This window comes from Papaver somniferum, chromosome 2 (assembly GCF_003573695.1).
Source record: "Papaver somniferum cultivar HN1 chromosome 2, ASM357369v1, whole genome shotgun sequence".
NCBI lineage: Eukaryota > Viridiplantae > Streptophyta > Magnoliopsida > Ranunculales > Papaveraceae > Papaver > Papaver somniferum.
The window spans coordinates 181,255,237-181,267,299 of record NC_039359.1 but is presented as its reverse complement, the minus strand read 5'-3'; the positions used below and the strand labels follow the sequence as shown (position 1 = coordinate 181,267,299).

The window sequence follows — 12,063 nt, the reverse complement described above, 5'->3', positions numbered from 1 at the left end:
CTCACTCGTGGACTAACCCCTGCTAGATTCATCAATTTAACCACCGCCACTGCCAGAAACTAATACAAATAAATGGAATACAAAAGTGAAACCCAAATATCTCTTTCAAACTCTCAAATCTAAAATATTCATCTCAATCAAAGAAGAAAGTTTCTGCCGGAGAAGAAGACGGTGACAATGAGAGAGCTTTTTTGGATCTGAAACATAAAATACATAATCAAAACCTTTTGTTCTCGCTGCGAAGATAGTTAGTAGTTGGTGGTGTTGGTTGTGGTGGTGGCGACGATAAAGATGATAATCGCAGGGAACGTGGTGACGATGAAGATGGGTGGTGGGTTTGGTTTGATTTTCGCATGTAGATCTCTCTTAATCTAAGATCTCTTCGATCTCTCTCTTAAATGTTGGTGGTGGTGCTGGTTGTGGAAGCGATGGAGATGGCGGTGAAGGAGGAAGCGATGGGGATGGAGGTGATTTTTTCTGATATTCGTCCCGAGCAGTGAAACAAGAAATGTTTTGGAAGTGAAGAAGAAGTAGAAGGTTAAACAAGGAACTATAAAAAAAAATCTTTTTAATCGTAATTGCACTTATGCCATAAGGAGTATTTGTGAATCCTGTTAGGGATATTTGTGAAGACCCAACAGAAGGAGGGATATTTATATAATTACCCAACGAAAAATTATGATACTCAAGGAGTAATTGATTAATTACTTGAGCCATGTATGCGCAAGTCAATTGATCGAGAGTTTGAGACCAACGAGAAAGTGGGTACAAATTACTGACACTTGTGCACATAAATAAAGATACGCGAACACGAACATTGCCTACATATGTTGGAAATAGCTATACATTTATTAGTTGTTTTCAGACCACTATATGGCAGCATTCCTCGTATTTCTCCTTCATTGAATTAACTCACTTCTTTTCAAGCTTCAAGCTGGTTTCTACCCTTACTGGTCCCCTGCATTTGATAGAGTAATACAATTGCATTCAGAATTGTAGCTCTGTTTTGTTTTGTTTTGCTTTGCGTTGCTATTAAGTAAATGAAGAGTGCGTACAATTACCTCATTTTGTTGCTTCATTGCATAAGCAAGTCCTTTCTCTTGAAGAACCTCAACATTCAATGAGGAATCCAGAACCATGAACGGAAGGGCACTACTAGTACTCTGTCTCTTAGCTGAAGTAGATTCTGCAGTAGAGTGTAGATCTAGTCCACCAGTACCAGACGTTTCAGATTCACAATCATTACTTTGTATTTTATTGGGAGATGGTCTCCCAGCTTCCACACATAATGGTCGTTTTCGAGAGGCTGAACCATTCTTACAATTTTGAAATGATGGCACCCTCTGATCGGACAAGCTAGTGGAGTGGGAAACATTCTCCTTCAGCACAACAACTGGAATTTTCCAATTTTCAGCTCGATCCATGTTGTCCATGACAACTTCTTCCATCCCATTTGCATTAGCACTTCTTGCAGTCGTTTCTGCCTGACACGTCGTGGATAGAGCATCCACTAACCTTTCCTTTGCCAAATCTATGTCGATAATAGGCTTTGGGTAGTTTAATCCCAACTCTACCCCTGCTGCCCGCAGCACCAACGAAGGAGCATTCCATGGATGGTGAATCCACTCAGAAGGCATTCTTGCAAGTTCAGGTAACCATTGTCTTACATATTCGCCTTCTGGATCAAACTTGCTACCTTGAACCTAATTCCCAGAATAGAATCAGAATTTCAAAACTAGGAAAATAAAATACCATGGAGCCTAATATATCATGAATTCATGCACATGCACAATCAGCCAATATAAAAACAACAAATGTCATCTGCCAAGGTTCAAAGGGCAAACCTGTGGGCTGTCTAGCCGGTTAAGCTTGTGGCCATCAGGTAAACTTCCTGAGATGTACTGCCAACCAAGAATATCACTTTCCAAGTCTGCATCCAACAGCGTATCCCAAAAGTATTTCATTCCCCATGTCCAAGGTAGTAGCAAGAATTTCACAAAGAAACTAGCAGCAATCACCCTGATTCTGTTGTGCATCCACCCTGTTGCCCAAAGCTCTCTCATTCCGGCATCCACCAGCGGATAACCAGTCTTACCCTGTCTCCAAGCCTTAAAATCACCATGTTCTGAACGCCAAGGAAAAAATCTCAAGTTGTTCATTAAAGACCTCTCTTGAGTAAAAGGGAAGTTGAAACAAAGGTAACGTGAATATTCTCTTAGCCCAAGAGACCTAAGAAAAAGTTTTACATTCTTTTCACCAAGAAGATTCCCTTCTTTTGCCCATATAATCTGCTTCATCCGTATACATTGGAAAACTTTCCTCACACTCACTTCTCCAAAATGGAGGTACGGGGATAAGAGTGAACTGGTTACTCCTTCTAACCTCACCCTACTGTTGGAATAGTCAATAAGATGACGATCAACAAATTCAGCTAGAGTTTTATCTGCATTAGTCCAACCAGGGGACCATCCTTTGCCTAGCAAAGCGTTGCTAGATTTTTCTAATTCATCTTCAAGACCCAATTCCTCAATTGAGCAGCCATCAACAGTTCCTGTCAGTAGGGAGGCAGAAAAGTAATACGAGTTGCAGTAAGACATCCTATGTCAGGAATTAGAAACTCATTGAAAATATACAGCTCATAATTTGATATTTTAATTATAATACTTATCAGAACTGACACACATAGTTTAAATAAAAATCCAATTTCCATGAATGATAGTATACAAATAGAGTTATATTGTTTATGTGGGTGCCTCCACATTATCTCTATCAATAACTAAGTTTTTTTTTTCTTCTGAATATTATTCCATTCCATTCGCAGGCCGGAAACTCCAGAACGGATTGGGCCTTACATTAGTTGTCTTCTGAATTGGTTTACTGGATAGTTAACCGCAACTATGGTTCCTACGGTAAACCTAGGGTCTTCAGTCAAAGAAAAGGATGATGTGATTTATTTGTTTTCAGTAACTAAGTATAACAACCTGGTCACTTTAAGAAATTATGAGGGACTAGCCTGGTATATTGAGATTTAGCAGATAACACATATATAGGGTCTGTGTGTGATTCTCAACACAAGGAAATTATTTTAGGTAGCAAATACGTTCTTCACCACATCCTTGACACACTAATCATCATAGAAATGCTAGGGTACTTATCTTAAATGTCATGCTAACCAATTGCATTAAACATAAATGGGTGTCTGTGTACCTTAAATACGGATTCATTGCCTGTTGTCAACAAAATAATATAGTACGTATGACTGTTAGTCTGTAACAAACCTGCAGGTGGAACCAGTTTCCATGGGGGGAAGACGGAAGCAGGTTCAATAGACAAATTCACGCACTTACGCCAGAAAGCATTGAAGGTTGTAAAGGCATGTCCTTCTTCATCATACACTTCCCATGGCTCATATAATAAATCCCCTTTAAAGCTTTGTACACAAATGCCGTGCTCTGCCAACTTCACTTTGATGGTGTGATCACGAACTAGTGATACCGGATCTATAAAGAACAGAATCACACGCTTGAATTATGCATATGTCAAACTCAAACAGAAGACACACTATTTACTTGGAAAAATAGATTACGAATTGCCATTATAAACAAAAACCGACAAGTTCACTCACCTAGAAAGTTAGAATGTGCATATAACAGGATGGTGTTGGGTTATGTATGGTGTTGTCAAAGAGATAACTAATCAATGACCATTCAACATATGAGGTTGCTATGGTGTTTACACGTAGTTTAAATATTATACGAGCTTCCGAATTCGCAAGCCATAGGCATATTACAAATAAATTACTGACTAGTTACACTAAATGATAGTGTAAGAATGTATCTGATCCCAAATTCCATTTCTACATAAGTCACGTACAGTCATATTCAGCACAAACTAATTCATATCACCCACACGGCCAATATACGCAACTTCAATTTATCAAGGTTTCAAGTTTCCAAATCAAAGAAAGAAAAGAGATCAGAAATATACCATAAAGATGATTATAAACAATTTTGGTTGCCCCAACTGCTTCAAAGCACCGCAAAAGAGCTGAAACAGTACTTTCTGCTTTCATGAAAACAAGTGAAACCCCAAGGGACTTCAAAGATTGATTCAAATGAACAAGAGATTGTTGCAGCCACCATCTTGACACACGACCTGGATAGAATTGTCCTTCTTCTTTAGGACACCATATATAAACAGGAAGGACCTGACCATCTCTAGCTGCTGTAGCTAAGGCAGGATTATCATCTATTCTTAAATCCTTCCTAAACCAAACTATGGTCTTACATGTACTACTCATACTCACTATCTCAGACTCCCTAGTGGTCAAATCTCAGATCCAACAAAAATAGACGCTCAATCGAGAATTCTGCCTTTTACTCATTAACATGAAACTTCAATTTTGATCAAACACCATAATTCAAGCTATCTGGTTGACACTTTTTTTTAGCTCATTTTAGGTGAATATACTAATAATAATAATTATTATAATAATATATTGAGAAGAAGATGAGATTTCATGTGCTACGAAATCTAGAGACTATTAAAAACAGACAAAAGAATCAATTTAACTATTTGTTCTTTTTAATTATCCAAAAGAAGTAAACTTTTCATCAAACAGTATATAATTTAGTAAAAACTACTCCATATTTTATAATTCTAACTTACCAATTAACGAAATGAAACAATAGTATACAGAACAGATCAAGCACTAAAACACACAAACTAGAGGAGATGAGTGTGGGAGAGTTTGGACACGGAAGATGACTTTCTGAAACTTACGTTAGACTTATCTTGTACTACGTAGGTTTACGTAACTATCCTAATTTCACGTGTCTTTTCGTCACACGTGGCAGAACTGACGGTTGTGCCATGCTGCGATTCAAATCCCAGATCAGTAGGATTAAAGATAATGGACCTAGGTAACCAACCAAGACAAAGCCCATTAGATATCTTTCGTTCGCAGTTGGCCACAGATTTAAATGAAACCTGTTTTGAGGCATACCGGATTTTTTTAAGGCATACTAAATAATACTAAAATAGGGTCACCAAATAAAAAACAACATTACCTCTTATCCATTTTTTTTTTTGATAATGACATAACTACCCTTATATAATTAGTGTTAATTATGATTAGATTTGATTAATTATGAATTTTAAGGATTGATTAAAAATTAAATTATTAGTGTTAAATTAGTAGAGAAATCAAATTTATGTGAGAGAGTTGGAATTCTTGAGAGGAAGAAGAAGAAGTGAAAAGAAACTTGGGTTTTGAGATTTTAGTGATTAGAAGTGACCAAAATGTGTGATTCAAATAAGAGGTAGACTTCTATAGGAGGTTTAATGTCCTCTTTATAAGTTGAATCTAACAAAAAATTGAATTTTTAAAACCCAGATCTACTGACCAGATGAACAGTTCGGCTGATAACTTGTCAGCCGAACGTTTATGTTTCGAAAATATACTTAGGTTCGACTAACAACTTGTCAGCCGAACCTAGGTATATTTTCGAAACATAGAAGTTCGGCTGACAAGTTATCAACCGAACTTTACTCTGTAACTCACGAATTTAGGTTCGACTGATTCGAACAAAATCATTGTTAGCCGAACCTAGGTGTATTTTCAAAAAGCATAGGTTCGGCTGACAAGTTATCAGCCGAACTTCACTCTATAACTTACGAATTTAGGTTCGGTTGATTCGAACAAAATCTAGCAAAATCGCATTAGCCGAACATAGTTTTCTCTAAATCATATACTAGGTTCGGCTCAAAATTGATATTCCAAGATCAGCCGAACTGATCTTCTGAAAACCCTAATTTCGTCTTTGAAATCATATTTTATCGATCAAACAAAATAAAATCAATCAAAAACAAGATGGGTTTGTTACAAATGCATTCTAAAATACATTTAAGAGCAATTGAGATTTGGATTTCGCACTCCAACATCGCTCACTTCGATTCGTGTTTTCTTTGATTGATTGATTGAATTGGAGTCCAAGATGTTCAAGTTTAAAGGTTATTTTGATTTTTGATTTTAGGTTTTTGAGGATAAGGGCTTTCTAGTAATTAGATTGTTTAAGGATATATTGGTAATTGCACTACCTTTAGACACCCCTTATAAAACCACCCTAGATGGGATAATGAATAAGTATGCCTCAAAAAAATTCAGTATGCCTCAAAACAGGTTTCATTTAAATCCAAAGTTTACTTTTACTATTGCTTTCATCCGAGGAGGAGAACTGTGGAGTGTCTCACCATCGAAACACCACGTAGAAGATGCTTGAGCAACACGAGGATAATAAGACGAGTGCAAAGTGGCTCATGTTAGAAAACTTCACGACATTATGCATGTATTACAAAACAATCCCTAATCTTCCACTCACCTAGACACTTTTACATAAGATTCCAATCTATATATCTGGCAACTGGTTCTATTCTTGAGACTCCCTCTTGGAGTACCTAGATAATAGGGAACAAGAATCCCTTCTTTGAATCCTTCCCGGATGCAAGTTGATGCTAAGAACCAACATGCAGAAGAAATTAACAACAATCAATCACATGCAATGGCGGGAAATCAACATGTAGTCGGTGATGGTGCTTTTTAATGAAGATTCTACTACAATTTCTGCACCCATGGTGATCTGTACTGCAAACCGAAGCCTGCTGGAAATGAGTTATTCTCAACGAGTTGACTCGGTGAGTCAACCAGTTCCGCTAACAACAATTGGTTGTAACCTACAAGGTATGATTCAAGTCAAAGTTTTTCGTGGTAGAGAGTTGGAGTCAATAGAAACTAGAAGAGGAAAAAGGCTGAGAATGGAGAAAGGGGAAGTAAGTAACTCTAATACTAATTCTTCTAAACTAGGAGGAGACAATCATTCACACAATCTCTTAGATTATGTTCATAAATCCAAATCTAGAAAGGGAGATTTATTTGATTCCTTCTTCTTCTTCTCTAGGAAATGATATAGATCCAAATCTCCTCAGAGCTTATCTTCAGATGGGTGAATTCGATATCTCGATAGATAACTATAACTCAGAAAATATATATCCAACAATTATTCACACAACTAGAGGTGGAAAGGGTCTTATTCAGTCACTTCTTAAAATATATGAACAAAATCAGACAAATCAATTTTCCTCGTCTGTTGTAGCTGAATCATCAGAAAATACCCACTTAGTCTTAGATGATCAGAGTTGTTCTCCTAGTTCTTATCAATCTTATCATGGGACTGTTTCAGATCAAAACTACAAAAGGGCTTTTGGCAACAAATCATCCAGCACTGGTGACCAGGTAATCCTCCTAAACAATTTCCTCTTTATTACATCACTAGCTCATTTTATAAAATCTCTTACTTTTAATCTAAATTTGGTTTATTACTTTAGTAAATATTATGTTAATGGTCAATCTAGCATAATGAGGATACTATCATGAAATGTCCAAGGTTTCGCTTCAGATGATACTAGGAATCATTTGAAAGATATAATTAGGGATCACAATCCGGATATAATATTTCTGTGTGAAACAAAGATTAAAGAAGAAAAGGCTAGAGCTCTAATACAGACATACGCTTAACCAAATTCTATTATAGTTAGTTCTGTTGGTAGAGCTGGTGGTTTGATTTTGCTGTGGAAGGATGGATTTCCATGTGATGTGGCATGTGTTAAAGATAATACTCCCTCTGTTCCACTTTAGATGATGTTTTTGGATTTTTCACGCAGATTAAGAAATGGAGAGAGGTATGGATATTTTCCATTTATACCCTTAAGAAAAGTCTTCAAACATTAATTGCTATTAGGGCACTTAAAAATAAACTTATAGTTCCAAGACAAAATGTTAGGGTGTTATTGGAAGTTTTGTGGAAAAATATGAAAACATTCAAGTATTGTGGAACAAAAAAATAACCCTAAAACATCATCTAAAATGGAACAGAGGGAGTATGATTCATCTACTTGTTACTTCAAACCCTGCTAAAGAGGAATACCTGCTAACTTGCATGTACGACTCTACTTATGATGATGTTAAGAAGAAGCAATGGGAATTTTTAGAAGACCTAAGTCACAATGTTTTTCAGTCATGGATAGTTATAGGAGATCTTAATATTCACTTACAACATAGGGGCCAAATTCAAGATATTCATTCATTAATAATTGGGTTTGTAACATAATTGATGAAGCGGGATTAGTAGATTTGGGATTTATAGGAAGACATCATACTTGGAAAAATCGATCAAATGGTAAAAGATATAAAAGAGCAAGAATTGATATGGCACTTCATAATGATAAGTGGCTACTTCAGTTTCCTGACTCCAAACTATATCATTTGCCTTTTCTTGGGTATGATCATTGTCTGATTATCCTAATTTCAGAATCAGATAAACCAATAATTAGGAATGCCTGGAAATTTTATAAATGTTGGTTATCTGATCCTTCATGCTCCGGTATTATTGCTCAATCCTGAAAAACAGCTGGATCATGTTTTAACAACAAGATAAATTCTACCAGAAAATATCTAGCCAAATGGAAAAAAAATCATTTTGGGGATATAGACAGACATATAAATTTTCATAAAAAACAGTTAGATCACTATCAATCTCTGCCATATACTGATTATAACAATGCTCAAATACAGAGTAACATAGATCTCATTAGGCACTGGAAAAAAGTTGAGTCTGAATTTTGGCAACAAAAATCGGGGGATAAATGGGTCAAGGAGGCAGATAATAATACTGCCTACTTCCACTCGACGACAAATAGGAGGAGAGAAAGAAATAACATTGTAGCTTTACGTAATTTAAATGGAGTCTGGCTGACAAATAGAGAGGATTTAGCAAGTTTTCTTACCACTCACTTCTCTTCTATAGCTACAACTACAACTCCACAACTACATGATTCCTCTTTTCATCATATTCAAGACAGTATTACCATAATGGATAATACGTCTCTTATGAGTATGCCATCAGAAGACGAAATCAAACAAGTTGTCAAGGGTTTAGCTAGTTGGAATTTTCCGGGACGTGATGGGTTCCCTGCTGGTTTTTATCAGTCTCAATGAGATATTGTTGGTGTTGATATAGTTGCTCTAGTTCAGAGTTTTTTGATCATAAATTACTTCCAGAGTATCTTAATGAAACAATTATTTGTCTTATCCTTAAAACTAATAACCCATCTACCCCAAATGATTATAGGCATATTGGTTATGTAATAGTAGATACAAAATAATATCAAAATTGTTAGTTAAAATGATGCAACCCCTGATGGAGAAGATAATATCTCCAACACAAGATGTTTATGTTCCGAAACGCTACATAAATGATAATATTATTATAGCACATGAATTAATATACTCTATGAAAAAATCAAGAAGTAAGAAAGGTCTAATAACTCTGAAAGACATGTCTAAGGCCTTTGATCGACTGGAATGGCCTTTTTTGGTTAAAATGATTCAATTCATGGGCTTCAGTTCGGATTGGAGAACACTAATTCAACAGTGTATCACCACAACTAAAGTTTCAATCATATTGAATGGCACTCCATGTTCTCCTTATACTCCATCTAGAGGATTAAGGCAGGGAGATCCTTTATCTCCCTACCTATTTATCATCGCAATGGAATATCTCACTAGAACTCTAATTCAGGCAGAACAATCTCATCTGATTAAGGGTATAACAGTGGCGAAGAATTCTCCTTCTATTAATCATCTGCTTTATGCGGATGATTGTTTGCTGTTCTTTCAGGCTGATGATAAAACAATCGACAATGTTCTAAATATTTTGGAACAGTTTGGTTCTTTATCAGGACAAATGATAAACTACTAAAAGTCGGCAGCCTTTATAGCAGGAGACATCTCAGAGGAAAGGAAACAATACATTATATCTAAATTAGGAGTGAAGCAGTTATGTACTTCTGATAAATATTTGGGTTTGCCAATACTACTTGAAAAATCTAAAGCCAGTTCCTTTGGTAATATGTCAGATTCGTTTGCCACTAGATTGTCAGATTGGAGTTCTAAAACTCTTAATCAGGCGGCAAGAACCACTTCAGTAAAAGCATTGCTTAACACTATCCCTTATCACTACATGGGAAAATTTAAAATTCCAATAGAAATAATCAAAAAATTAAATTCCATACAGAGAAGATTTTGGTGGGGTCATAAGACAAATAAGGGTATTAACTTTGCAGCTTGGGATTCTTTTAATGCACCAAAATATCAAGGAGGTTTAGCCTTTCGAAACTTAGAGCAATTCAATAATGCTTTAATAACGAAACTTGCATGGAGGCTGTGCACGGAATCAAACATACCGTGGATTCAAATTTTAAAGCCTAAGTACTCCTCTTACGGTGATTTTCTTAATTTACAAGAACAACATAGAAATTGTTCTTGGATATGGAAAGGGATAGAACAGTGATTAGAGAATGTAATAAAACATCATAGATGGGCAATAATATGTGGAACCAAAGCTCTAGTCTGGTATGATAAATGGGTTTATGGTCTTTATAAACCATCAACTCCAAAGCATACCTTCTCTGAGCCTGCTAGAATAGTTTATGTTGCTGACTTAATGCTACAGAATCCAAGAAGGTGGAATGTTCCTTTGATTAAGGAACTATTTGAACCTCATATAGCACCATTAGTTCTCAAAATGTACTTGCCTCAGCAAGGAGAAGATTGTCTTGTTTGGGATCCAAACAAAACAGGAACCTTTACTGTGAAATCAACATATAAGGTTCTAACTAATACAAGAAATGGTCAGGAATATCCAAATCAAATATCTAGTTTGGTCTGGAAAAAGCTATGGAGCATGAACATCCCACATAAAGTAAAACTCTTTATTTGGAAATGCTTAAAAGGAATAGTTCCTACCTTAGGAAAAATTAATCAATACAAGGAATTAACACTCTATGTCCTCATTGTGGAATATTAACTGAAACAATTGAGTATCATCTAATTACCTGTCCATACTCATCCTCAGTTTGGTTAGATATAAGCATAAATGTTTCTAACGTTCAAGCTCAACATACTTCAGTCATCAGCTGGATAACAAGTTGGTTTGCTCCTGCACAACATATGAATACTGAAGAACGAACCACTTGGATAATGACTTTGATGATAACTGACTGGCAATTATGGAAGAATAGATGTGAATTTTTTTTTCAAAATAATGTAGACATTCCTTGCCTCTTGTGAGACCATTATCTGGCATAACACCCCAGCATACTATCCCATCGAGCACAAGCGAACCGTCCGTAGTTGTATCCCAACTAATACCGATATTGTTCCCACTTAGTTACTGCGGTTATCCAGAAGTGTGGGATTTTTAACGTCACTACTACGGTTATCCAGCAGCAGCTTCCCGAGAGGTCACCCATCCTGTGACTACTCCCTCCCGAGCACGCTTAACTGAGAAGTTTTACCACAACTCAGTCAGGTGAACCCATTAGGCCTCGGTATAATGCGTTCCTTGCCTCCTGTGAGAGCAGTATTTGGCATAACACCCCAGCATACTCTCCCACCCGAGCACAAGTGAACTGTCCCTATTTGTATCCCAACTAACACCGATATTGTTCCCACTTAGCCACTGCGGTCATCCGGTAGTTTGGGGTTCTTTACGGGAATCGTTGCGGTCATCCAGTAGCAATTTCCAGGGAGGTCACCCATCTTGTGACTACTCCGGACGAGCATGCTTAATTGAGAAGTTTTTTCCCACAACTTAGTCAATTGAATCCATTAGGCCTTGGTGCTAGGAAAATACAAATTATTACTTATATTCCATTTGGCCAACCACTGCCGAATATCGGGGTATTACACAGAAAATTACTCATCAATGTCTTGTTGAATTTGCTCTCAACGGTTATGAAGACTCAGTTTTATGTGATGTTATTAATATGACTGCTGCACATTTACTACTTGGAAGACCTTGGCAGTACGATATGTGTGCAGTTCACAATTGTTTTGAGAAACATATACCTTTTTCAAGGATAGAAAGAAGAAAAATTTATTTCCTTCTAAATCTACAACCATTTATAAAGAACATAGTGATATCAAGACAAACGCATTAGTAGCTA

General features: G+C 36.5%; 1 protein-coding gene across 1 annotated transcript; it reads right to left on the bottom strand.

Annotated features, from left to right (window-relative positions):
- Window positions 1–623: 623 nt before the first annotated feature.
- LOC113349935 (cryptochrome-1-like) lies at window positions 624–4,755 on the bottom strand. Its single transcript, XM_026593983.1, has 5 exons — window positions 3,988–4,755; window positions 3,279–3,500; window positions 1,845–2,551; window positions 1,062–1,703; window positions 624–958 (listed from the first exon to the last, which is right to left on the bottom strand). The coding sequence occupies exons 1-5, from the start codon at window positions 4,298–4,300 to the stop codon at window positions 923–925; spliced, it is 1,920 nt and encodes a 639-aa protein (XP_026449768.1). The 5' UTR covers window positions 4,301–4,755; the 3' UTR covers window positions 624–922.
- Between the last annotated feature and the right edge of the window lie 7,308 nt (window positions 4,756–12,063).

What these genes read in the sequence shown, in the direction of transcription:
- LOC113349935 (XM_026593983.1), bottom strand. Translation starts at nt 4,300, where the DNA reads ATGAGTAGTACATGTAAGACCATAGTTTGGTTTAGGAAGGATTTAAGA. An exon ending in TGTTTATAATCATCTTTATG is followed by an intron (nt 3,501 to 3,987) that starts GTATATTTCTGA and finishes TGTTCTTTATAG; the next exon opens with ATCCGGTATCACTAGTTCGT. An exon ending in GAAACTGGTTCCACCTGCAG is followed by an intron (nt 2,552 to 3,278) that starts GTTTGTTACAGA and finishes CCCTACTGACAG; the next exon opens with GAACTGTTGATGGCTGCTCA.